General features: G+C 41.7%; 1 protein-coding gene across 4 annotated transcripts; it reads left to right on the top strand.

The window, feature by feature from the left end:
* Positions 1-27,643, top strand: UBE2G1 (ubiquitin conjugating enzyme E2 G1). Of its 4 annotated transcripts, XR_012777923.1 has the most exons (7): positions 1-266; positions 15,630-15,732; positions 18,869-18,966; positions 20,048-20,226; positions 24,008-24,131; positions 26,129-26,164; positions 26,286-27,643. XR_012777923.1 is itself a non-coding variant. In XM_075517648.1 (6 exons), exons 1-5 carry the CDS (start codon positions 221-223, stop codon positions 24,092-24,094), a joined length of 513 nt encoding a protein of 170 aa, XP_075373763.1. In that variant the 5' UTR covers positions 2-220; the 3' UTR covers positions 24,095-24,131; positions 26,286-27,484. The 4 variants fall into 4 exon arrangements, 3 of the variants coding, with proteins under 3 accessions (XP_075373763.1, XP_075373764.1, XP_075373765.1); XM_075517648.1 differs by lacking the exon at positions 26,129-26,164 and having other exon boundaries at positions 2-266; positions 26,286-27,484; XM_075517649.1 differs by lacking the exons at positions 1-266; positions 26,129-26,164 and adding an exon at positions 4,484-4,523.
* Positions 27,644-27,751: the final 108 nt, after the last annotated feature.

The raw sequence follows: 27,751 nt of genomic DNA, 5'->3' as shown, positions 1-27,751 counted from the left end.
GGTGAGGAGGAGGAGGAGGAGGGCGGCACGGAGCCACGGCCGCGCGCCCCTGCCAGGGACCCTGCGTGCTGTGGCGGCGGCCGGCGTGGAGCCAGACCCCCGGGGGGCGCGGTGCGGGCGGGCTGAGGGCCACTCGCCGCTGCCTCGGGCGCTCGCAGCACCAGGAGCCGCGCCGTCCCCGCCGCCGCTGGGACTCCCTCCCCGGGCAGAGAGGGGGAGAATGACGGAGCTCCAGTCCGCCTTGCTACTGCGGAGACAACTAGCAGGTACCCGGGCTGGGGGCCGGCGGGGGGGAGGGAGGCGATCCGCCGCGGGGGGGTGGGGGAGCGGCGGGGAGGGGAGTGGAGGCCGGCCTCTGAGGGGACAGGGGCCGGGGCCTGCGGTGGGGGAAGGGGCGCCGGCTCGGGGAAGGAGGCGGGCGGCCGGCGGGGGGTGTGTGTGTGAGGGGGAAGGGGAGATTATGGCCCCCCCTCGCCGCTCTCATGCCCAGCCAGGAGCTGAGGGAACTAGGCCGAGGGGGGGAGGGGGAGCCTGCCTGGCGATCGCTGCCAGGGGAGCCGGGGGGAGGGGTGCGGAGGGCCGTCATGGCGGGGGGGAGCGCTTCCTTCGCTGCCCCCGTCCCGTCAGGGAAGTGGGGGTTGGCAACGGCCCTGCTCGCCTGTCCCCTCGCCCTGTGCCCGGCAGCCTCCCCGGTCTCTCTTGCGGCCCCGTCTCCCCGGGGCGGGGGGGGGGGGGAGAAGGAGCCAGAGCTTTCCTCCCCGCAGCGTGGGGGATGTGTGCGGGGAAGTCTCCGTGGTGTGAGGGGATGTTTGTCAGGCACCGACAAGAAGTGGAGGAGGGAGGGCTCCCCCCCTGGAAACGCTACTTCGGGCCCGGGGTGAATCGCCCCACTACGCACACCTTCCTGTGGGGACCTGAGGTGCCCCCGTCCCGCCTCCCCTCCCCGGCTCCCACCCTCACCTCCCGTGCCCTGCGCCGGGGAGGGCGGATCGGGAGGGGGAGGCCGCTTCCCCCTTTGTTGTCAGGAGAAGAGTCGGGGGCTCTGCAGGCACTGACGGCGGGGAGAGGACCGGGCGGGCAGCGCGATCCGCGTGGGGGGGGTGGGGGGGAGGGAACGAACCCGGCCCTGGGGAGGGTGAGCGGGACTGCCCGCCGCGTGCTGCGGGAGGGAGCCCGCAGGGAGGGGCGAGGGGGTCCGCCGGGGGCGAGAGGGCGGGACGGGTGCGGGGAAGGAGGAGTTGGAGACTGGGCTCGGGGGCAGGAAGGGCCGGAGCGCCGGGCCCGGCCGAGGCGGGAGTGCGGCGGAGGGGAGCGGGCTGGCAGCTTGGCTTCGCGTCGCGAGTCGTCGCCGCGCCCCCGCCCCCTGCCTTTGTCCCCGGGCGGGCGGGCGGCCGTGCGCGCTGGCCCTGCCTGGGCCGCCGCCGCCGAGGGGACCTGGCTCGGCCCGGCCCGGCGGCGGCGCGCATGCGCGGGGCCGCCCGGGCGGCGGGGCGCACAATGCGGCTCCATGTGTCGCTCGCTGCCAGATTTAAAGAGAAACGAGCCGGCAGCCGGGTGCGGCGAGGAGCCTGCCGCCACTCCCTCCCCCGCTCGCACGTGTTTCCCCGCATCCTCTGCCTTCTGCGTTCCTGCGGCCGGGATAAAGTAATCCCCTCGAGAAAACGCGCAGGTCTGCCCGGCACCTCGGGCGAATCTGATTGCCTTTTTCGTCCCTTACGTAAAAATTGCTTCATACCCAGATAAGGAAATGTGTGCTAGGTGTACCTAAACTCGGGCAAATACGGCGCTGGCTGAAGTTTGCTGAGTAGCCGTACAAAGGGACGGGGTCACTGAGTGGCACAGGAATTCCTGGAGGAGGATTTTGGCCTGAGACTTCAGTAATGTCTTTGAAAGCATAAGGGTGGAAAACAACACTGTTAGCAGTAAGGAGGTGAAGTTGTGTAACCAGGTATAGCAAGCTAGATGATGTGTTTGTTGCATCTCCAGCACTATCTTCTGGTTTTAGTTGATGATAAGTTTGAGAAACTTCAGTGTAGTTAACTATTAGCACAGGATTTTTTTACCCCTTTAAGGTGACATTATTTAAAAAAAAAAAAGGTAAAAACTTCATACGTACTGTGGCTGTACTCCTGAACATAAGCATGCACCTCTTAATGCCTTAGTAACTACTGAAGTTGTTACTGAGATTCAGTGAGGTGTCTGCATGTTTGGATATGCTAATAACACTAGGTATAGGCTTACTACAGGAGCTCCAGACTGGATTTGATGCAAGGCTTCTCTTTCCTATAAACGATCCCTCTAGGGAAGCAATAGTGTAGAATAGTTGCTCTCTAACTTGATAAAAACGAGCATTTGGTAACCTAATATAGTTCTTTGGCTGTCTGGAATTTCTCTTTTAACCAATTAATTGTGCTTCATGAAAGAAAGTTTGACATTTAGCTGAAGTTTCTTGATAGTAAGTATTAGCTGTCAGCTTCTGTTGTGTAGTGGGGTTTTTTTTGTCTTGTGAGGCCTTAAGACCTTCTGTGAGCACAGGCTGGTTGGATATGTAAGTAGACCTGTAGATTGTTAGATTTGGGGGTTAACTTCTTATTACCATTCTGCTCACTCTTTTCTGAAGGCTTCATGTGTAATGATAAAAACTGATAAGCTTTGCCAGTTGCCCCTATAACTGCTACTGATTCAACTGTGCTGACTCAAGTACTGCAACCATTTGCATGTAACTCTTTTGTGGGGTTTTTGTGTTTGAAGTAATATTAGTGCCTTTGGTATCCTTTTACATTTATTTAAAAAAAACCCTGAAACCATATTAAAAGTGATTGTGCGTGTGCATACTTAAGTATGTGGTGAGTACTGAAGAAGAGTCTTGAACTCTTCAAAAGTCTTACTTGGAGTAACTGACCTGAGAAAGGTTATCACATATGGAAGAAACCATTTTCTAAGTAACATCTGAACTGAGCTGAAACTAGACTCTGACGCTGCTTTTTCTGATGGCAGGCTAATTGAAGTCGCAATGCAGAGACTGAGCTTCATGATGTCTGATCTTCCTTCCTTCCCTACGCTGGCTGTCTTCTTCCAAGTCTGAGCTGCTCCAATGTGTCCCTTTGTTTACACCCACACTACTTGTTCTACCTCAAAACAAAAATCAACATTGTGATATTCTTTCCCCTGATGGGGCTGATACTTCAGTCCTTCTGCTACATGCAGTTTTTGCATTATATCAAGTGTGGGGAGTCATTGGGTTGTACCTAGTGGTTGGGTTTTGGAGGACAGCAAACAGTCAGTGGATATGAATTATGTGATCTAAACTAGTTTAAATTGCTCTAGATCACTCAATTTTCAAATTAGCATTATTCAAGCACAAGAGACCTCAAGTCGGAGCTGTTAGACTTGGAGCAAGACACCCAGAAGTGGAGGGAGGTTGAAGGGGGAATTTGACACCCATATAATGGTGGAGCAGTTGAGGAATACAGAAATTCTTTAATGGCTGAGACCCTGGATAGCTCTTTTCAATGCCAAGAGGAAAAAACAATGATGGGAAGAAAAAGGAATGTAGAACAGTAGTTCTCGGAATGGTTACCTGTGCAGTAACCTGAATGGTCTCCCATATGCTTTGGTTCTTAATAAAGGCATTATGGGGAAAATAGGTGTCTATGGCATGTAGCACTTCAGTGAGTTGTTTTGATTCTTGAAGACTTCATTAAAGTGAAGGTCAGCTGGTAAGTCGTCTTGGTTGCCAGTGAGACTTAAAACCAAGGGTCTTATCAAAACACAGAATGAAACTTATCAACATAATTCCAGGTTGCTCCAGTAAGTGTATGAAGACAGACTTGTATTTTCTGTAGCAAGCTGCCTTGTATTGTAACTTGAGCAGGTAGCCAGTACCACAGCACCATATATGCAACATGCTTGTCAACTTAAGAGGCATGTTCTGGATGCTGATGGTGCTCTAAGAGGAGGGATATTTAATGACGGTCACAAAATACAACTTCAGGTTAGATGTGGGTTGTCTTTGTTTTGTCCCCCCCCCCCCCCCCCCCCCCCCCCCCCCCCCCCAGTAGCTTTACAGTGCCTTTGCTAATGAAATATTGAGCTACATCACCAGGGAATTAGTGTAGTAGCTGTTTTTATATTGATGTATGGTTGCCCCCATTTAGGCACAAGAACAGTTCAAATAAAGATAGGACTTTGGGTAGTTTTTCTTTGTTTTTTTTTTTCTTTTTAAGTGTTTAAAGGAACTGCTGAGTGTGGCTCTCTTGACTACTAAAGCCAGTTAGACCCCTAGTCTAACTAGCTTGAGCTAAAGGGATGTTCTCCTCTATGGATATCTGTGAAGCTAAATGGCTGTTTCTGTGCAAATCAACTTAACTGTAAGGTCTAGCAGCTTCTGGAAATATCTTAAAATTCAATAAATGTATTTGTTCTTACAGATGTTCTTTCTTTTTTTGAAGGAGAAAGGCAGTTTGTTGTGGATTGGTAATAATGTGAAATAGAAGTCATGACCTGTCCATTTCCTCTTATGGGTAAGGTGCAGGAAAAACTAAAAGAATGAAGTGCTTCTGAACTTCCAAAAAAAGCCAACAGCAAGTATGTAGATTGGTATAGCACTATATTAGTGGAGTTCACCTGCCAAGGGAGATGGGGGGAGGGTAAGCTGTGTTCTCTGTACAGCCCCAAAACTTTGTGCTCTTTAAAAGGAGGCAGGAGGCAACTGAGAGTGTAAAGCTACTCTGCCGGTCTCCAGAGCTGTCAAGCCCAAGGGTTTTGCAGACCGAGGCGTTTCTCTGAATGCTATTATTTCACCTTTCTGCCAAATCCTTGCTGACATAGAGACTTGTTAGAGTAGGCAGACTTGTCTAGTTCATGCAGCAGAATCATGTAGGGAGGATGCAGTTAAATCAGTAGTACACAGTGGAACCAGAAGTGCGAGTCCTCTTTAACATAAACATGGATCACTGAAAACAGGGGAATAACCATGCCCTCACTGGCTGAAGTTGTATTGTGTTGTAAATATTCTCCAACTTAGGATACAAAAAGGCCACACTAACATTTTTCTCAAACATGAGAAACATGGCATTATGTCAATTTAAAGTATATACAGGTCCTACTTCAAAGTAAAAATGTCTAATTAAAAATTAACAAGTTGTGAAACTGTATTAAATGCTTAATGTGACAGTTCAATGATTTTACTGCCTTGTGTGGAAAAATCTTGTAGTGTAATGTTGAGCTAGTTACATTTCTGGCAATTACATAGGAATTACTTCTAAAATATTTGAGTAGTGAATTCTGAGGGGATTATGGAATTAAGATCGCTTTATAGATCGAAACTGAGATGGCATATCTCCTGGGTGGCTGGTGGTACAAACCCCCTTTGTTTACAGTTTAGTACTGGCTATTTACTGGCTTACAGTATGTTTATCTACAAGATAATAATTTGAGTGGCACTGGTCTGAAGTATTAAGTTGATAATAGTCTGCCTATTAGCTTCCTTGGAGAGGTTTATTTCTATGACCAATAACATTCTGTATTATCCTGAATAGTTAAGACTCCAAGGTCCTGCACGTCAAACTTAACTTCAGTATCACTTAATGCAATAACCCCCCTTGCATTTTTTTTAAAAGGACTCTTTCATATTTTTAAATAACCATCAATCTTCATTGCTCTGATGCTTTTTGGGATGCTTAGATACAGCATGTGTGTGCCACTCACCTTAACACTTTTGCAATGTAGGGCCCCATTATAGCAGATAAGATAATCCTTTTTCTTGTGAGAATGTGTTGACAGATGCATCAAAGCTACCTTGCTCATGCTGACTTAATAGATAGTATCATTGCTAAAACACATGCCTTGTTACAGTGACTAGAGTCTGGGCAGTACAAGCGGCCTGAATTTCTGTTGCACTGCAAATAACATAATGGATGTGACTTGTGGCAAACTTTACTAGCTGCATGTTAGTTTTTCAAATGTTCCTCTTGCAGAAATAAGCTGAACTCTGCCTCTTCAAAGAAAAGAGTATTTATGAAAGCAGTCACAAGAGCAAAAATTCAGGGATGCTGGCAGTTCTGGAAAGTGAGGTTTAGCTAAACCTCAGAATAGAGGGGCTTGATGAAGTCAACCACTTGCTTGAACAGGGTGAAGCAATAACAACCTGCTTCATAAGCTTACCCCTTGATGGGGCACCCATAGTCACAGCCAGTTGGCTCTGGCTAGGTCAGCTTACTAATCTTTTGGGGAAAGAACCAAGCTTACCATAAATGATGGCTTCTTTCTGTCTCTGCTCCCTCCAAACAAGGCATTGCAAGTCACACCAAAGTGTGGACATATCTGGATCTGGCAGTAAAGTGACTTTGTTCTGTTAGAGAATGGTGGGATGGGAGAGTGCTGCTGGAGATCCTGTGAAATAAGGAACAAATTAATACCTATTGAGAAAATACTTTCATTAGAAGAATTCCTGCTTTATTTGGAGATATTAAATAATCCATATCCCACTAAAATGTCTTGCCTTGTGTGGTTGATAGTGATTCCAACTTTAGTTTTAAAGAGCTATCTGCTGCAGAAATGTAAACTGTAGGGATTTGTTGATTTGTTATCAATGTCTTTTTTTGGTTTAAGAGAAACTGATCTGGGATAAATCAAGTAGAGTGAATAGTCCTCAAAACCACATATTGGAATTATAACTGATTCTGCCTTGACTCTTCTATATCTCTGACTTTTTTTTAATGCATGGAAGACTTAGAACAGTACATGCATATTCAAGTAAGATAGGATTACTTGGTCCCTTTTGTGGTTGGTATTGGTATAAGGTTTTTTTTCTTCCCTCAAAGCCCTATTCTAAACAGTTTGAAAATAAGTGAACTTTGCAGGTAAAACTAGTTTGCCTTTAATAGGCATTCTGCTAAATTTTCTTCTTCTAATGTGATTAATGCAACCTCTGTTTTGATCTAGATGTTGTTGTTTGCCACCTGTAAGGCTGGGATTTTTGAAAGTCTTTAAGCATGTGGCATATTCTGCAAAAGTAAGCTTCAAGTATTAGTGTAGAATAGGGTGGAAGCATTAAAAAAAAAAAAAAAACAACAAACAAAAAACAAAAAATAAACAAAAAATCCCAAACCCCAAAACAGCGTTTTGTTTCCAGCATAAAGACTGGGTTCTGATGAAGTGGAACTGAACTGAAAGGTGGCTGCTGTTCTGAAAGTATAAACTAACCAGATACTAAAAATGAGTGTGCCGAGTTAGGTGCCTGGAGAAAGAAGCAGGTGGCTTGGGTGAGGAAGAGGGCATGTGACTCTTGAAACTCGCACTGTCTGCTTTTTGTCCCAATGTATGGGAACAGAATCTGAGTAACACTTCACATGCAGGCCTGTGCTATCACCATGTTGCACCTGCCGTGTGCTTCAGTTTTCAGTGGTGTGTGGATATGTCAGTAGACTGGTCTTGGCAAGATCTGTCACTTACGGAATCTAGTAGGTCTGAGTTTTAGGCCACCCTGCAAGTGTAAATGTTCATATTTGCTCTCCTTCCTACTCTCAGGTCCAAGGCATATCAGCTGGAACAGAGATCAGATATCCAGACCTTGTAAGAACACTAAGTATAGCAATCTAAATGAAATAGGATTCCATAAAAATAACTGCTCTCTTGGGCATGAGTGTTAGCAGTGATTGTACAGGCTTAGAATAACAGTAAAGACTTTTTGATAGAAACCCTTTGTAAAGGCTTTCACATACAGTCTTTCTGTATGTGAATTGTTAATTAAGGGAAACCTATTTCCATGTAGCCCTCACAATACCTAGTATGCCAGACTGGCTGTTTTTTTTTTAGTTGGCTTGCACTTGGTGCTAATCTAAAAGATGATGCTGTCAGGAGTCACTTAAGAGAAACGTCTTAAAACAATTCTGAATAACAATGTAGCTCAAATTAGGATATGCAAACCTGTTATTCATATTATAAGCAAGAGGGAAAACAAGCTGGAAAAGCGTCCTTGACTTGCACAACAACTTACGCATATGAAGAAAGCTTCTGATGAACTCTTCAGATGTTAACATCTCCCTATGGCATAGTCTTGTGACAGACTTTCTAGTGGATTTCCTAGAATCATGTTCTATTCTTGTATGTAAACCACACGCACCCTAGAGCTTTTAGCTCTGTTCAACAGTGCCATTTCATGACTGATGTGTACATGACTTGCTCAGAAGATGCTTGGATGGAATCTTTTTGTAGCTTTAGTCTGTTGGTAATTTGCAAACAGCTGTTAGGAAGTTAATTAACTTTTCCTGCTGTCCATTCTAAACCCAACTACATTAATATGACTGGCACCTAGGATGACACTTGTCTTGCCAAATTCTAGCAGTTGTATGCAGTAGACATCTGAAGCTCTGTAGGCCCCTTTGTAGGGGAGAGAAGTAAGTGCATGTAGAGTGTGATTTATCTGACCTGTTTTTGACATCTGCTTTGGGATGAGATAATCATGGAGTCTTGGGAACTACTTACCCTGATAAGGTCTCTTTTGAACACTGCTGAGAGTGACAGTCTCAAATACAGGCAGATGCATGTACCCACCTAATACTTAAGTGGGTATGTATGTACACCTGACTCTTAAGAGTGGAAACATGCGTTGGACACTGAGGACAAAATGAAGGTGGTGTTTCTAGGATACTGCATGTGATAGATGAATGTGGCCCTGTGCTGCAGTTGACTCTTTACAGGCAAACCACTGAATGTTTCCTGGTGAGATTTGCTTCCTTTCAGGTGTGGACTTCAGAATTGGGGTTATTCCAGTCCTTTTGACTATCCTTGTTCTTCCCTTCCTCACACCACTTCCCCCCCCCAAAATTCAGACCTTACTAGGAATTTTGTTTTAACAGACCTGTTCAACCTCCATTTTAACCTGGGTGATGTAACTGTGCTAGATTCTGATGTGATAGAATGCTTCAAGCAGTCTAGCCAAAGAGGAAACAGTTTATCTCAATTTCTACCAAAAATACGTGATTGATATTAATTTGAACATATGTTCTAAGCTTACTGCTGAGAATCTTAATTCTGGAAGCATAACTATTTCAAAACTTTAAACAATACTATAGAATTCAAAGGTTTTCATCAGTATCTTTTTTTATTTCCAGTGTTCTGTGGAGGCTGATTTGGACAGAAAAGTAACTTGAACACCACCTTCATCTTGAGAGAAAAGACTCGTGGGCATAGTAGGCACACTGCGCTCTGCAGTTACTTAAGTTACTGAGTTGCAGATATTTGCTTAATGGCAAACACATCAGGGGGAGGGGGAAGGAGACCTTTCTGTGTATGGTAAGTGTGGGGTGTTGGAAAAGGACTGGCTTGAGTGTGTGTACACAGAAGGCTTCTATGTATGAAGAGTGCTACAGAAAGCAAATGTCTCAAAATAGGTCATCTCTATTCTTGCCTGTCTTTACTCTCAGGTAAAATGGTGCATGGGAACAGATCATGGGCTGAGTAAAAACTGGGTTGCCAGGTCAGATTGGTAGCTGGATATCTGTGGTCTAATTGAGACTGTGTGAGAGAGCTGGCTTTGAGACCTTTAAGCTGAGATCGATGCCTAAAGGAACATTGACAAAGTCTATCAGTGGCCACCTCAATGGAGTTAAGGGAGTATGGGGAACTCCTTAAGAACCAAGACAGTACCAAAGACCTGCAAGCTTCTGATTAGTGTGTTAAGAGTCAGTTTTCAACTAAATAGCTAACCTGAACTTTCAGTTGTCTGTCTTCAGGTATGTCACAACTCATGCAAACATGGAGCTACAGAACATACACAGCAAAGAAACTTGATTCTTAGCTTATGCCTAGAATAACGTAACACCTGACTAGTAAAAGAATTCCAGTCGCTATCTAGTCAAGTTTCTCTGGTACTATAACCTTAATCCACAGACCCATAGTGGCAGTTATAGGAGCTTCTGCCTCTTAACTTTGGGCTAGTGCTGCTGTCCTCTTGTTTGCAGAGCTGAGCTGTGGCCCTGGCTAGGAAGTTGATCAGGCGTAAAAACAAAAATCAAACAAGAAACCCCCAACCTTGTCCTCCATCCTTCCAAAACCTGCTTCACTGGGCAAATGCTTGGAAGGTACTACAGGTGTAGCTGAGGAGATGGCAAGCAAAGCATGTTGATGCAGCAGTGCACGAAGCTCTGTAGCACTGCACTGAGATGATTTCTGTGAGCAACTTGCCTGTTAATGCTAACTATACAACCCTCCCTACAAATTCTCTGAACTGATAGGAGAATTAGATTTGTAGAAGTCTGTAATGCTGCCCTTATCAACAGGGGGTGATGTGTAGAGCACTGGAAATCAGTTGCCAGGCTAAAGTTGAGAGTCAAATCTAGAGCTGCTACTGAACTGATTGGTAGAGATCTCTCTAAGACAGGTTTGTCTTTACTGCTTCAGTCTGACTCCAAAATAATTACAATGTCCTTCTGAGACTAAAACTGTTCTGTCTTAACTGTTATTTTATTTGTCACTGCCAAAATGGCTACCAGGAGTGTGTGCATGTCTTGTGCTACGTTTTGTCTGAAATTTTGGATGAGCTTGTGGTGCAAGACAGAACATGATGAAAGTAGATAATATGGAGAGCTCTGGGAATACATCTTTGCAAGGAGATCATGTTACTTTATCATTATCTCAGCCCTAATCTTCTAGAATCGGAGACTTACAGCTGGGTATGCAGGCAGAAAGGAAAGTCTTAGAAATCATAACTGACCTCAGTTAAGTAATGGAACTATATGGAAGTCACGGCTTGGAGTATGGAGGAGAGTCTAGAAAAAGGATTTTCAGTCTGTACAGTTGTTAGAAGCTCCTGGACTAGTGCTGAGACTCTCAAAAAGCAACCAAGACAACACAAGCCTAAGGTATAGCAAATGTAAACCAGTGGTATGGCCTGCTTGTTCTGGGAACTGTAAGTCAGCTAGATGATTTCTACAGAAGCCTTAGCTAGAACTTGGGCTGTCCGGTCTCTGGTTTTATGCTGGACTCAATCCACTGGCTGCACAAAACTCAACCACTGTGTAACTTACTAAAGAGGCTGCTATTAAAAATAATGTAGAAGCTTATATTTTTGAAAGCTTTGTTCTGTAATGTAGCTTAAAATACTCTGAAGTGTTCATATGCGTGGCTGGCTGGGTGAAACGTCAAGCTGAAAAGTTTAGATGCCGTACATAGCTGCTACATGTAGCCATGGGGCTGTTTCTGCTTAGTCATTTTTGTTGACGCCGTTTTGCTTTTGGACTGGTGGAAGTCTCTTGGCGCTTATAAAGGCAGTTTTAGTGAGTGTGGGAACATCAGTAGCTTGGTGTCAACTAAACACTGAAACTGGAAGCACAGCTTATGGTACTGTGTTGGCTCAAGTTTAAGGCAATGGTAACTTGGTTCTGCTTTAGTAAGAGCTAAACTGCTAAAGGAGCACTGTGTTGTGTTGGCAGATCATGTGGGAGACTAGCCATTGGACATTAAAGTCTGTTGTGAACTTAAACAGCTCTGTTGGATTATGGGCCTGTAGTCTTCCTCATCTCCCAAATTGAGTATTGATTCAGGACTGGGATTAAAGCGACTGAATGTCTAATTTATAAGCAGCCACAGGATTCTTTCCCCAGTATGTTGCTGCTCGGCAGCTGTCCAGGTTTTTGCTGCCTTGGCTGTCAGCTGCTGCTGGAGCTGCGAAGGACTCTACCTGAAACTGCTTCTAGAGTGAATGTAAGAATTTTTTTTCCTGGGAAGAAAAATTTCTATTATATTAAACTACCAGAAATGCAGAAAATATTGCCAGAAATAGTAGACCATAGTGTGTAATATATAGTACAATTTACTTGCTACTTACTCAGGCATGGACATGATGGAATGTGTTAATATACTCATTTACGTTTTAAAAAGTACAGAATATCTTTAGCTAAACAAGAAATCTCGAAGGAAATCTAAGTGAAAAAATAATGTGGAGGGATTCAGTTCTTCATAGGTGTCTGACTTCTCTGCTTTTCTGTGACTTGTAAGCTAGCTCTTCAACAGGGCTTGGTAGAGGACCTGCACCAAGGGCTTGTTCCCTCTCCCTGCCTGGGGGAGGGAATTGAATCCTTTGCTTTATGAAGCATACTCACCATCCATGTGTTTGTCTAGGAAAACTCTTGTTCAGGCTGCAAGTAGTTAACTACTGTAGTTGGTAGGAAATGACAGACACAGAGAACAGGTGTCTCGCTTTCTGGAGTGCAGTGTCAGTGTCACCAGAGGCTCTGGTTGGTGGGCAGAAGTCCTTCTGCCTAGCAGCTGACTCCTGTGGCTGTGAGCACAGTGTGTGTGTGCTCCTTTCTTGCCATGGTGGCATCACTATTCATCTGGGATTTTGGTGCGTGGATTTCACTACTGTGTGAGTCTCAACTCATGAAGAGATAGGTGGTACTACTAGTTAACTCTTCTGATATGCAGCATTGGTATATCCAGGGGAAAAAAACAAAACCAAACAAACACTAGGCTTCAGTGTTTGCAAGTTTTAACAAGTAGCAACTCTTTGCTACCCATGGCAAAGCAGCCAAGGATGATGTTTTTCATGTCCCCGTGCAAAACTTTCCTGAGATTTCCTTTTCTGTCTGCCAACCAGCCATTAGTTGATGTTCAGTTTAGCATAAATAATCTGGATGGAAAACTCATTTTAACTTGCCTATGGTAATTCTGCATACCTCTAGTGGAGAAGGTGCCTGAGCTTATATCCATTGTTTTACCTCAAGTGAAAGTATTTGTGCAAGCAGTAGCTATTTGAACTATGCTACAGTATTGCTACTGTGGAAGGAAAATGAGAACCTCTTACAAGCAGAGACCAATGCCACCTCCTGTAAAAGAAGTAACATCATAATTTGTTTTATAGGCAACATCCATGAAGCAAATTTCCATAACTGCTGTAACTGAAGGCTTTTATCAATGGCTGTCCCTTTCATAGTTTACAGATTTTCTGCATTACAAGAGTTGGCATCCAGCAATCTTATTCCTTCTCACAAGATCTCTTGCAATATAGTGCTGCAAGGTCTTAGGTATGAGTCAGAGTGTCAGAGCTGGCTTTCATTGGGAACAAATACATGAAAAATGTTTCAAAGGACTTGAGGATGAAAAAAGTTATTTGAGGCTGAGACAGATGTAAAAAGAAATTGAAATAGCACAAATCACGAAATAGAGGAAAAAAAGTATATGTTGGACTCAAAAATAGTGTGGCATATTTAGATAGAGAAGCATGCTGAATTTTCCAGAGTTTTAACTTATGGCAGGCTTGTTTACAGTCTTATCACTGAGAAGTGATAACTAGCAAACAATAAGGAATCTAAATGTGAGCAGCTTGAATTACAGCAGTTTACACAGAACTCAGCACAAACCCTTTTCTCCCTGTGGAAATGCAGAAATGAGGGGACTTGTGTTTTGGAGGCTTAAATTCAAGTTTGAAAGTCTTAAGGTGAGATACTCTAATATTTGTAGTCTTTCTGTTGACTTCTGTAGCTGTTATGCTGGCTATTCTGTATTACAATACTAATATAATATCCAAAAAGATGACATAAGTATCCTGAACAGAGGTGGCTTTTTTGCACAAGCGATAGACAAATTTCTTTTTATAAAATCCTGCATGAAAAAGCAGGTTATATTCAGCTACTAATGTGGTGGAACTTTTAATAGCTGATGCTGGAGGAATGTCTGTAGTAGGGAGGTAGTAAGGGACTGGTGAAGTCTTCACTTCATGTGAGACACTTACCTAGTCTCTCTGCCCCTTTCACCTAAAATTAAATAGAACTGTTACTCAAGCTCATGCAGCTGTTTCCACAAAGTTTCATAGATGCCAGAGGGTGAAAACCGGTCTGCTTAGTGGAGGTGTGCCCATGCTATAGTTTTTGGTTTTGAAGCTTGTATCTTGGTTAAATAGCCTGTGACACTACCTTTTGTTTCGGGCATTGTCTTGAGAAAACATGATTTGGTTCAATACCTAAGTCTTTGTCCTGCAACTTGGAGAGTGAATGGTGGACCTCATCTGTTGACTAAACCCCTGCTGAGTAGGTTCTAAGAAAAGCCCTTCCAATCCATTTCTTGGGATTTTAGCATTGAGTCATCTCTGGATAAATTTGACTCTGAATTACCAATGGCCAAAGTTGGTATTCCTGCTATCTACCTCTTCAGGACCTCGGTCCTTCGTGTGAGCTGAGCACTTTCTTTTCCCCATGTGGACTTAGACTCTTCTGTGTAGGGCTTGAATTAATTTTTCTTGCATTTTTTAAACCATGCTTTAAATAGCTGAGAACTTAACTGGCAAACAATGACTGCAAGCTTATGGGCAAATCAGTTTGGACTGAATGGTAGCCTTTTCTCCATAAAGGTATGAGGTTCTCACTTGCAGCTCTTCTGCGTGTACATGAGGGCATTATAAGGACCTCTGAACTGAAGTCTGTAATGCTTAGAAATCAACACAAAATACAGCTATTGGGTTTACAAAGAGGGAATATGTAGACTAACTGTACTGTGGAATATAATAATGAGGGCTGTATAATGTCTGACAAGATTTAAAATAAGTGCAGTAGTAATTGTTAAACAAAATCCCTAATTTAATCTGGAAATTACTGACCAGTTGAAGGGATAACTTTTCCTTCCCTTCCCCTATCCTAATATCCAAGATCCATCAGGACTTTAGGTACTGTTGGAAATGCTGGATCAAGAATTTCAATTTGGCATCAATAGGGCATTTAAATTAGTTTTTGACACAAAGCTATTGGTTAAGAGATGTTCTCTCCCTCCCACCCCCACCCAAGTTGAATTTTAGGCAGAACTCATTTGAGGTGTTTATTTCCAAATCTTACACTTTTTCCTGGAGCAGGCTGAAAATGGAAACTCAGTGGAGTCTACATCTAGGTCTGACTTCTGCATTGCTATTTCCAGATAAGCCTTTTATCTGGCAGTAGCTATATGAAGTAGCCTATAAACTTAGAATCCTGTATTGCTTATCACTAGTGGATAAAACTGTGAAACAAAAGAAACAAACAAAACCAAAAACCCCCCAAAACCTAAACAGCATAACAGCTTGTCTTCTATGCTCTCTTCTAGTAGTTCAGAATGTAGTAAATCATTATCTCCAGAATGCACTGGGCACAGGTCTCAAATGCTTTCGGATTCTGAAAAAAATCATTTAAGGGAAGTAGGATGTTAGTTTTAAACAAAAACATGGTGTGACTTTGTTCTTCTGTTAACATTTTCTAGAGTTAAAGGTAGAGTTCAGTTTAGTCTGGCTCCTCAGGGTTCTTATAAAGCAGTATGGCTTTTTTATTAGTAGAAAATCTGTTTTCTGACTTGCACACACCCCCCCACCCCCCCCATTGGTACCTTGTTTAGGAGACCATGTCCCACAGTTCTGAGTTATTTTGGCCCTTCTGTTCATGATGTACTTTAGTTTTAGAATTAGACTGTGGGTTTCAGCTCTGGCAGCATGCTGTTGTGTGTGGTAGGGAGTTGAGGATACTCACCCGGGCCATAAGTCCATCAGTAGGCGCCAAATCACTGAAAGTCATGGGGGTTTTTTTGATCATGTATAGAGGCATGAGCAAAAACAGCGAATGCATATCGCAGACACCTAAAGTCACTCTTAAATTCTTTTTCCTACACAGAGCTCAACAAAAATCCAGTGGAAGGCTTTTCAGCGGGCTTAATAGATGACAATGATCTTTATCGATGGGAAGTCCTTATTATTGGTCCTCCAGATACACTATAGTAAGTACTGATACTTATACAGAAACTTAAGTGAACTTGGGTTTACTAGTTGTAGTTTGGTCTAAGTGAGTAGAAGTTACCTAAATCTTCATACTGACTAAGTTAGGTAATACTGTTCTGCTGCTAGTAAAATACCTGTAAATAGCTGAATTTGCTATATAGAAGTTCTAAACTGCTTTGCTCCCTTGGGAAAATGCAACACTGATCCCTTTGTACTTGTGTAGAAATGAGAGAATAGGCTATACTTAGAGGCAGCTTCTGTTTTCTTACACATTTAAGTAAGGCAGGTATAACCTACTCTTTGCTGTTGTTGCTGTGAGGCTCTAGTTTAGCTGATAGTACAATTTTAAACCATTACAACTTCATGCTGGTGAGTGTAGGAAAATATTCAAGAGGGATGTAGTTGGGGAAACTGCAGCAGACCATAGAATTAGCTTCAAGTCCTGTCATTTTGAGATGGGGGAGCTTCCTAGTGTGACCTAGAGTACCTCAAGCGTTGATCAAATTTGAATTGTTGGCAAACCTTGCACAGAGGGCTTCAAAAAGCTTATATCTTTATCCTAAGGACTTGGTTCTTTAATTGACATTTGAACACACAACTATGCAGTTCATACAGTAACGCCTTTTCTTGGACTTTAAGTTTGCTGGTTTTTTGCATTGCTATATACCTGAAGCACTCTGGCACATGCAGTGTGGATTTTTTTTGTGTGTTGGGGTGTTTTTTTGGGGGGGAGGGGCCTGGTGGTTTTTTTGTTGTTGTTTGGGGGGTTTTTTTTGTTTGTTTTTAAAAAGGGCTCTAGCTAATTGAGAGAACAATTTCTCTTTCTCATAGAGTTTATATATGATCATCTACTCTAGCTCCTGGGAAAAGGGTTTATGCTCAGAAGAGGTCAGTTTAAAGTGTAGCTCTTGAAGATGAACTCTGTTCTCCTTCATTAAGCTGTTCCAGTGGTAAATTACTGATACAGAAAGCCTAGTGACATTTACTTGAGGTCAATTTTAGTTCCAACATGAAGTTGTTGTATACTTCTGTCTGCAGACTTCTGAATAAATACTTGAGCACAGTAATCGAATTGCTGTGCTTCTCCTCAGGCTCACTACATTGTGATTCTCAAGTCTTGCATGAGATGAATTCTCCAACTTCTGTTGACCTCTTTTGAACAGTCTTGTAGTGGCTCCATTATATTTTCATGGCCATTTTGTAAATACTGTCAGTAAAGAAATACTGCTTCTAATTGAACCTCTTTCTACATGTTAAAAATGGCAGTAGCATTTTTTCCCCACTTCAATAAGGTGCTGAGCTTGTTTTGAGGCTTTTTAGATGAGAAGCTCTCTTCTGTTCCAGTCTCTAGTTGCTGCTTTTCAAGGTAGCATTATCCTGAATCCTTCCTCTCTGGTCTGTTTTATGATGACAGTAGAACATAATAGTTTAACTTAAGCAGGTGGTTCAAAACTTTCAAACTTTAGTCTCATTCCTGGTCCTACTCTTACTTATTCTAAGTTTACCTAAAAAGACTTTAGAGTCAGTGCAGGACTTGACTGACAGAGACCCCTTTATCAGGAATATTGCTTAAAATGGCACTGATCTCCCTTAACTGGCAGCTGTACTTCATTATCTGATTTCTAATGTGTATCCAATTAAAGAGCTGTATTTATATGTAGTTGATGAGGGGCAACCAGGGATGCCATACAGCCTAGTAGCTTTAGGATCTGTTTCTTTAAAAAGGGAAAGAAGAACTTTCTCACTTTGAAAGAAGGGACTTAACTGGTTTGGGGCTATCAACAAATATAATCTAACTCTCCTTTGTCTTGACTAGTATGGATGTTAAAATAGCCAGTGTTTCTGGCATTCTTACCCTTACCAGGATCAAGGATTCTTTGGAAACTGCCTGCCTTTTCTAAAACTTGTGGAAAAATGAATGCTGTGGGTTCAGATCCTCTCAGCTGCTTTATTTTAAGAGCCAAGCCACTTGGATCTAGTGCTCTTTGGGTTTGAGTTTTTTTTTTTTGAGACACTTGCTACAATTGCACATCTCTGGTTAGTGGTGGTAAAACTTGTTGTTTTCTCAGTAGCCTGTGGGCTTGGGATACTGGCTCCTCCTCCTTTACAAATAGAGGGGGGAAAAATTGTACTGAACAGCTTTGTCTTTTCTACACCAATTCTTTTGTCTGCATGGCTACTGAGGAGTAGCTTGTCATACTGCACATCTTGTGCCACCTTCTTTGGAGGTTATGTTCCAGTTTTTGTAATCTCTGCCTTTGCAATTTCAAATTTGTTACAAACTTCAATTACAAGAAATGACAGTAACAGGGCAAATGTTATAGCACTTACGTTAGCTAAGTGTTCCATCTATAAGGCTTTCCATTTAATATAGGCCTTCATATTTTTCGAAAGGGACTATTCCTGGGTATTGAAACCTAGTTATTTAAAAAAAAAAAAAACAACCAACAACAAATGGTTACCTTAGTTAAATATGGGCCTGTAACTTCACATGAAAACTGGATGTCTCTTGTCTATTATTGTTTCCCAGTTTAGTGAGTAACTAATGCAGAATACCTCACTGTTGTGTCTGAGTCCCTTTAGCTTAGTGTTGAAAAGGTAGCATTGGAAACCTTTTTACAAAGGAATGCTGTAGACACAACTATAAAGCTTTTTGTAACTTTTCACTGAGGCTCACTGCTGCAGACTGATACCAATAAATTAGGACTGAGGTGTCTAAAGGAGGGAAATAAACAGGTATCTGCTGGGCTGTACTTGAGAAGGGGAGTTACTGGCAATATCTTTTTTTACTGTTACTAAATGTACTGGGAGGAAAAATGTAAGTTGTAATTCCAGATGGTGAATTCCTTGGCAGTTTTTTGGTTTTTTTTTTTTTTGTGTGTGTGTGGCTTTTCCCCTCTGGAACATCCTAATTCTAAAAAAAGATACAGTGTTGGGGAACTCGCAGTATCTTGTGAAAGGATCTTCTCAGTGTAGGAACTCTTTGCATTGCATATGGAAATGATGGTACTGTTAATTACTAACATGATGTTAAGCTGTGTGAGGGGTAAACTTAGAGCTTTTGATACATCAGTAAGTTCCAATCTTCAGCTTAAGCTTACAAGAAACTCTACTAAGATATTTTTGATTCCCCAGTGAAGGTGGTGTTTTCAAGGCTCATCTTACTTTTCCAAAAGACTATCCACTGAGGCCGCCAAAAATGAAATTCATCACAGAAATCTGGCATCCGAATGGTAAGAAATGTCAAAGTTTCAATTTCTTTTTGCATTTAAGAACTAAAATGCAGTGAAGACAAATGGATACATTTCTGTTTGTGTTAGAAATATGAAACTCTGTGTTTACTTTGCCATCTTCACTCCATAAAGAAGTAATAACCATGGCAGAGTTTTCAGTAGTGCTGCTCTGAAAGGCTGCTCCTGAAGTATTTTCAGAAGCTACTGAAAGTAGCTTCTTGAATTCTTGCTAACTGTTTAGGGATCTTTTTCTTTCTAAGTGCGAAAATCTGGTGTGAGGAGAAACTTCACTTCTATAGCTGCCTTTTGTTATACCTTCAAATATTTCATCTTAGTATTACTAACTTGGCAGTTCAATATAGAAGACTCAAGGTTGTCCTCCTCCAGTGAAGCATGAAAGGAAATAATAACAGCATCTTTTAGTCCCTCCAAAGAAGACTCCTCCTAATATTTGATTTACTTATGGACTGCTGGACATAGATGGGAAGGTACAATAAAATGGAAGAAGGTTTTTACTGGGAAGGAGGAATGCTCTTCAGTTTCTGAAGTCATTATTGAAGTTGTAGATGTTGAAAGCTGGGAGGAGACCAGCACAGTGCTCCCCTCATAAGGGACAGAGAGACTGTTTTGATGCTGTGTCAGTTTCTGCTCTGGAAATACCAGAATACTTGTCAGGCAGTTTCGAATTCCAGCAGCTTAAATCATATTCCAATATATTGCAGTAATATCCAGCTGTTGCTGTAGGGAAAAAAGTCACTGTCTCATTTGCTGAACTTAACAGCAAAAGCTTTAGTGGAAGCCTATGTAAATAGTCTTGAAAGTTGCAACATGATGTTAGAATTAAGTTCTTCCTCCCTGTGCCTCCTCTCTGCCAGAGGTCCAGGCATAATAGCAGACCTCCACCAAGCCCTATTTATTACAGATTGAGTTCTGTAATAGTTAATTACTTTCCTTTTTTGTAAAACATCTTCACCAATGCGTCTTCAGACTAGCTGGAGTGAGGATTAACAGTTCCATAACTACCCTGAAGAAACGCCAGCATGTTGTTCACTACTGAAATATGCCTTATTCTATTTTGTAGTTGACAAGAATGGCGATGTCTGCATTTCAATTCTTCATGAGCCTGGAGAAGACAAATATGGCTATGAAAAACCTGAGGAACGCTGGCTTCCCATTCACACAGTGGAAACTATAATGATTAGTGTTATTTCTATGCTGGCAGATCCCAATGGTGATTCTCCTGCTAATGTTGATGCAGCGGTAAGATTTTTTTCTTGGTCTGCCAATTGTCTTCAATGTAGAAACCTAAACTTGCAATGGAGTTTTCCTTCTAGTTTGACAAACAGTACAATAACTTTTGGAAGAACCTTTTATATCACAGGCTAAGGCTGCCTTTTTGTTGGGAAAAGCAGTCATGTTGTGAAACAGAATTAGTAATTAGCCCTGGGAAACTTCTTACAGATTGCAAGGGACAGATTTCATAGGCAGTGGTTTAATTTCTCCTATGCAATAATGCATTTATTTATAGTAAGAAACTTGTGCACAGAGGTGCTTAATGGATAAACTTCAGGTCCTTTAGTTTTAAAAAATTCAAGGAAGCTGGCTGTAAAATCCTGTGTGGCTATATACATGTAGCAGTTACAACTGCCATTAAGTTTAGCTGCAGAAGTTAACATATATTCTAGAACCTTTTTTGGTTCCTAGTATGTTATTAGTATAACGCAGCAAAATTTTGTCTTGGAAATTAATAAGCTGTTAACAGATTTATTGATTTGAATGGAAGGAGAAAATGTGGTGGGGTCCCTCAGGATAATTATGTTGTGACTTTTTGCATCCACCTATCTACAGCAGTCTTCCTGGGTCATGGATTAAAGCAGTAGGTTTGACTGTAGGCCTGCGCTCAGAGAAGGTACTTGAAAGCTTCGCCGGGCATCTAGCCTTTGACTCTGGAGGAAGTATTGTCCCAGACTAGAGTGACTGGCTAAGGAGTGAGGAAGAATGGCCTGGTTTATAGTCGAAGACCGGGGTGAATCTGCAGTAAGGATTCTGTTATAAGTGAGATACAAGTGTTTCGCACAGCATAGTGTTTCTGGAGCATGGCCTCTTCTGTGTGGGTGTATAAACACAGCTATCAGCTCTCTAGAAGAGCTGCGTTTATAGCAGAATAGCAATTAGACTAATAATTATTTGTGGTGGGGAGGGAAAAAATTCTCAGTTCTGAGGGGAGTAGGGCAACAGACTCGGGTCCCATTCATCTGAGATACGCCAACGTACTTTCCTTTGAATTACTCTAGAATTGCAGATCAGCAGTGACTAATACATGATATCCTCTCACAAAAGAGAAGTTCTAGGTCTTTTAACTGGGATAGTGAGGAAAAGGGAGATGGTAATCAGAAGATGCGAAGCTTTCTTGAAGCATGTTAACCTGCTCTGTCAAGCTAGCGATACCTTTCCAAAGTAGGTGGGAGTTTAGTTTTCTGACGCTGTACTGAAACTTCCTGATGCAGTTTCCTGATCTACTGTAGTTAGTATTTCTAAAGGTGGTTGAGGTCTGTTCCACATGGGACTATTCCCATCATGATTTCCCAGCAAACTTAATGGGAAGAAAACAAAAAAAAAACACCAACCCACAAAGTTGTAGTGAAGAATTCCCTCATTTAGCATTATTTTGAGTGTTGGACCTCCCCGTCTTGTGTCACATTACTAGTGGAAACAATTACCCAGGACACATGGATGTTTTCTGCTGGCAAACCTGAGAGCGCTGGAAGGAGCAAGGTGTTAATGAAATGCTAAAAGTACAATTTACAGACTCATGTTTACAGACTCATGTATGTTGAATGTAGTCAACCTAACACTGGAGAAAGCTTATACTTCCAGCTATGCTTGTCACCTTTCTGGCATCTCACAAGCTTTTTAATCTTGCTGTAGTGTGCTCTACTCTCTGCCAGCCACTTCAGGAGTGAATTTTTTTTTTTCCTCGGAGGGAGATTTTAGATAGAAAACTATGAATTTGTTTACTGAAACCTTAGGGTAAAGGTTGAAAATGTCTTAAGGAAACACAGCATTTTCTAGCCCAGCTTGAAAGAACAAAAACTTAAATCCAAATCCAACTGTGAAAACAGGACTGAGGCATCACTGATGTAACCTTTGGATGCTAGTAACTATTTTTCTGACTGTGGTATTAAGTGTTCCAAGTAACTTTTAAACTTAATGTGGTGCTTGAGCAGCTTAGCATCTCCTGCTGGCTTGTAGACTGCATCCTCTTCATATTAACCAGAACATACTCATCAGGGTAATGAAGAATCAGCAGCTGATATGCTTTATTCTGAGCTGCTATCAAAACCTCTTTTATTTGGTTTACAAAGTACAAGTTTACTGCAGCAACAGTATTTGGCAGTTACTAAAAGATACTTTGTCTGTTTTCATTAATTTCTAGTTTTAAATGAGTCTAGAGGATAAGGTGTTACAGGCAGGTCACAGCATTATAGGAGCAGGGGATATACCCGCTTCCTGCAAAAATGAACTATGCATGTTGGAGTACTGTCTACTGTTGGAGTGGGAGAAAAATGAGGGACAGGAGCCTGAATAGGTATTGTGAGAAGCAAATAGAACAGTTCATGACTTAAAATAAGAGTTTTGGAGAGAGTGCTGTCAAATTGGAAACTTTACTTGCTATTCAATTCTGACCACTTGTTTCATAGAACTACAAATATAAAAGGTAGAAACAAAACTAGGAATCTGAAGCTAGGAGGGCACAAATTCAATGCTTTTCTTGGCATTAAGCCATGTTTTGTAAGCTGTCCTATGTCCCAATCCAAGGAACCAAATGCTTGCTGTATTAATTGCTGAAAAAACAAATTAATTAGTAGCCTTATTTGTGCTTTCACTGGAAAGGTAAGACATGCTGGGCTTTCCAACATGGTGACTGGCTAGGTGAGCTTGGAGGTGGTGAATGTTAGGATATACCAGTTACCCTAATTTTCTCTTGCTCAAGTGTGCTACAATCTTCCCTCCAAGTAGGGGGTGAAAAGGTGTTGCGTCCTACGTTGCTTCAGGTAAAACAGTGTGGGTTTTTTTAACCCCTTCCCCCACTCCTGCAGTAAGAATATATTGCTTATCTCAAAAACTAAGAACTGTAGAACTTATTTCATTAAATGAGGGGTTCTTCATATTTTCCCACCACTTCCTTGCCAGTACCCAACATGTCAACCTTAGTCACAGTGTATGATGCTCCTGTGCTTTCATCTGAGCTTGTTGTGAGGCTGGCACAAAAAACTTAAAACTGACTGCGCTTTTTCCTGTGGGTTTTGGTGATACCATGGTGTGTACATCTCTGGGTTCAGATTTACCTCTTGCCTATCTTCCTGTTCATCTTTGTTCTTCATCTATGCAGTTCTGAAATCAGATACCTGTCACAGAGACCATCCCCATAGGTGTGCTGAATATTCTGTTGTGGTCTTCCTCCTGGAGCCAATATCTTGCAGCCATATCTAACTAGGAGGTGTTTTCTTTCTAAGGACGTTGCTGTGCCTCTTCTGAATACTGTGACTTCTGTATTTCTATCCTAGAGTGTCCTGGCTAGATTGAGAGGGAGTTGAAACTGTCCCAAAAATCACAGAATAACTACTGGCTCCACAGTAGCTATGTACCTTTTTTCATCACTGCAGTTAAAGACATTTTCTCTAACCCATAACAATAGCTTGTGGTCTACAGTTGAGTTTGCTGCTACTTTGCAGGCTGAAGTGAATAGATTATGACCTAGACATTGTGAAATATTCGTAGCCACCAGGTTAGTCTTGGAGAATGCCTAAAATCCAAGGGGGAAAGGCTGCGTCCTCACTGTCTTGTGAACAGCTTGCATAGAAACCCAGAGCAAGCTTTCAAAAGTCCTGAATGTCACAGGTTTTCAGTGACTAGCTCAATGGTTGTAAGCAAATTTAGGTGTTGACTAGATGGCTAATGTCTAAAAACACCAAGAGTCTTCCTAGAACTTGTACGTTGTTATAGGACTGACATCTGAAAGCTGTCTATTCAATTACAGAAAGAATGGAGAGAAGACAGAAATGGAGAATTTAAAAGAAAAGTTGCCCGCTGTGTAAGAAAAAGCCAAGAAACTGCTTTTGAGTGACACTTATTCAGCAGCTAGTAGCTTCACTTTTTTCAGGGTAAGTATCCTTCTAAAGACAAGTCAGTTACCTGAGTTGAGGATTTCCTGCCTAAGTGTTGCTGAACTAATTTTTTTTATTCCTCAAAAGCGCAAAAAAAACCCCCAACCAAACAACCTTTCTTCTCAGCTGCATGATCTCAGTGGCATTCTTTGGCTGTATGATACTAAAGACTAAAAGAATTTTCAAGTGCAGTAACAGCCCCTTCTGCCAAGATCAGGGAACTTCTCTAGTACTCTTGCATTTATGCTGTTCAGAAGTTGAAATTCTCTTTATCAGTATTCATCCTGCTTTATTAATAGTGCTTAGAGGTTACTAGAGCTATAATAGAAGGGAATAATCATTCTTTCATTGTTGTGAAGAACACTTGTTTGAATCTTAAAAGCATCCTGTCTTGCTATCTCAAGTTCATATATATATATGGAGTTTATCTTGCAGATGTTGGTGGCATGTTGCATGTAGGTTTTAAATAAGACTTCGGTGAGGTTGTTACAGACCATTTGGAAAGGATTGCTTCAGGTATCTATGGGAATTTTAATAGAAAGTCTAGTAGCCTATCAGAAGGGATCAAGTTGAGATATTACCCATCAATAATATCAAGAAAGGTGGTGTTCTCTTCAGCAGCCCAAAAAACTTTTTTACTGGGGAAGGCTTAGGAATAGCTTCAGAAAAACAGCTATATTCTGCTTGGAAACTGAACTGTAGCATATCTGAGAGCCTGGACAAGTTTTGACCTGAGAGTAGCTGACGTGATATTTACACTTTATGCCACCCTGTTAAAAATGAGTTTCTGACTCAAGATACTTACTCTAATTTGAACAACCCCATCCTAGTTTTAATGGGACTTTTTTTTTTAACACAATAAGCTCTTGTAGAAAGCTCTGCATTAAAATGTGGCCCTTAAATACCTGGCCTTTGGTCACTTTAATCTTGGTATGCCAAGGAAAGACTTCCTCCACTAGCTAATAATTTCCCACTCTTGCTTTTCAAAGCAAAACAGAGCTTCATGTTGAAGCTGCCCTTTCTTAATGGTTGGTTTGGCAAATAAACTACTCTGACCCGTTTGGCTGGAGAAGCCCAAAACTATATGTACTAGTTAGCTTCAGTGTACAAAACTTGTGGGGGGAGGGGGGAAGAATGGCACTGTATGTAGTTTAAAGGGGTTGTACTGTCTGAACAACTAGAACAGCTTACTAAATGCTCCTGCTAGTTTTTCTTCACCAAGGTTGTACAGGAGATACTTCCTTTCTTACACTTTTGTAAGAATTGTGGGGGTTGGGGGTGGGGGAGGGCTCCATCTGTGACAAACTCGTACTGCAGTATTTCTTCTCTGCAGAAGTGCTTTGATTGAATGGAAGTTTCTCCAGTATAGAGAAAGTATGAAGATGCTTAATATTGATCAAAAGACTGAGCAAAGGAACTGAATGTCTTATACAACTGCCTATAACTAGAGTGTAAGAATTGTTAATACAGCTGACAGTTTTTTCTGTCTTGGAGAAAGGGAGTAACTGTGAGTAACGCTCCAGAGTATCCTTAACTAACCTCAGCTCTGTTGCCATGTTAAACTTGGCCATAGTGAAACAATGCTCATGACAAATATTTAAGTAATTGGCTGTGTTGCTTTTTGGAAGGCAAAAGCTTTTCTAAGTCCTGGTGACTCCTCCTAAGTAAGTGATGGGCAATGAATTGGATGAGAAGGGGCCATATAGCTGGCTTCAAACAAGCACAGTCTGACTTGGTAGCTGTGGAGTTATTGCTTAATGAAGCACTGCTGTGCCATTTTGTACTGCACTTGGCTGTTGAAGCAGCATCCATCATTCACAGTAAGTGATGCACGGAAGTTTCAATGGTAAATCTACAAGTGTTTAGCCCTGTGTGTGAATAATCAAACTTTTACACACTATGTACTTGACAAGCAACATGAGTAACAGGAACCTGAAAGTCTGATAGTTGAGCTTGGATACACAGTATGCTGAACTAACTCAAGTCTTTCTCAGGTGATGATTTTGGATTTATGCATCTTCTGTTTAGAGGTATGTAAAGTTCTTGAACAAGTAATTATTATATTCCTTGAGCTTGAAACAGTGTTTAACATCTTTAAAATAATTGAGGATGATGAGGGGTTTTATTTTAATAACTGTAATTTCTTTGTAGGTCTTCAATTGAGAAACATGGCACTGTTTTTTTTTTTTCCTGCACTCTACCCACCTATTGCTGGACTTCTGTTGTTACAAGTTGGCAGACACTGGCTGGAACTGGGCTGCAATAAAACATGCCAGTTATCAATGCTGACAAGAGCCTAACAAGTGCCAACACAAGATGATTACGCATTTTGAAATCTAATGAACTGCTTTAACCTTCAGGAAGAATTGTAAAGATGTGTACATAGCACAACATGATCCGGATAATATATATACTGTTCATGTACATCCACAAATACACATTGTACCAAATAATGCTGTCTGTAGTTAGGAATAGAATCGTGTAAATTCTAAAGATTTTAGCAGGTTTTTCTCTCCCTATTCATTGTTTCCTATCAGTTAAAAAAAAAAAAAACAAAAACAAACAACAACTTGTGAAGCATGTCAAACTAAAACCAATTAGGATAAAGTTGTGGGTTTTTTTCCCCCACTTTAATTTTCCTTTGACCCCCTGAGGCTTAATTAAATCTCTTGCTTATTAAAGTTTAGTATCTCTTTTTTTTGTTTTTGGAAATGTGCTCCCTTTTATTTCCCCCATCAGAACTTAAAATTTCCCTAATTAAACCCTGAAAGGATTTGCTATCAATTACTTGTGTCTTCTTTTATGATGACCTTTGTAGTCTCAAAGGTGCTTTTTTTTTTTCTTCCCACCCCTTTTTTTAAACCCAATTGCACATACTTCTTGAATTGGGTATAGCAATAAAACTGGCCATGGAGCACCCTTGAGCAGTCTGCTGGATTTTTAACTTCCAAGGGACTTGGGTGCTTTCACGGGGAAGTTCAGTTGACTAAGTTAGTCCAAGATAGGAATGAGCTGCTTTTTATGGGTGACTTTTTTTTTGCCTTTTTCATTGCCTGTTTGTGGGGTGGGGTGTGTGTGGGGAGGCTTGTTTTTTCTCAAGGTTGAGTTCAAGCATGCACATCTGTAGGCTTTCAAATGACTAACTTCTGGGTTTGGTATCAAAAATAGTTTCCCTCCTTTTCCCTTTTCTCTCTTCTGTGGCCCTTCATATTCTTTGCCTTCTACTTCAGAGTTTTCCTCACCTAATGTACAAAGAAAATTGCGATGTATATTTTCATGTAATTTGATTTTTGGAATTCTGTCACCTTCTGTAGTGAGTTCTTCCAAAATATAATTTTTTCCAATAATAATGTGTCAAACTGGCTGTCTTGAGTGTCTAAATAGGAAGGATAACTGCAGCTGGAGCACAACTTCCCTGAACATCTTCAACAACATAACATCAGCAAACATTTGTTGAATTTGACATACTGTATTTAACCTTGAAATAATTAAAAGGCAAACAAAACACACACCTTTCTTCCTATTGTAACCATCTTTGGCCCTCCAGTGAGCAAATACTAATCTCGGAGTATCTGGTAACAAGTTTCCAAAGCCTCCCTGAAATACCTTTCTACCAA

The sequence above is a fragment of the Mycteria americana genome, chromosome 15 (assembly GCF_035582795.1).
Source record: "Mycteria americana isolate JAX WOST 10 ecotype Jacksonville Zoo and Gardens chromosome 15, USCA_MyAme_1.0, whole genome shotgun sequence".
NCBI lineage: Eukaryota > Metazoa > Chordata > Aves > Ciconiiformes > Ciconiidae > Mycteria > Mycteria americana.
The sequence above is the reverse complement of the archived record's forward strand: the minus strand, read 5'-3'. Positions and strand labels throughout refer to the sequence as shown.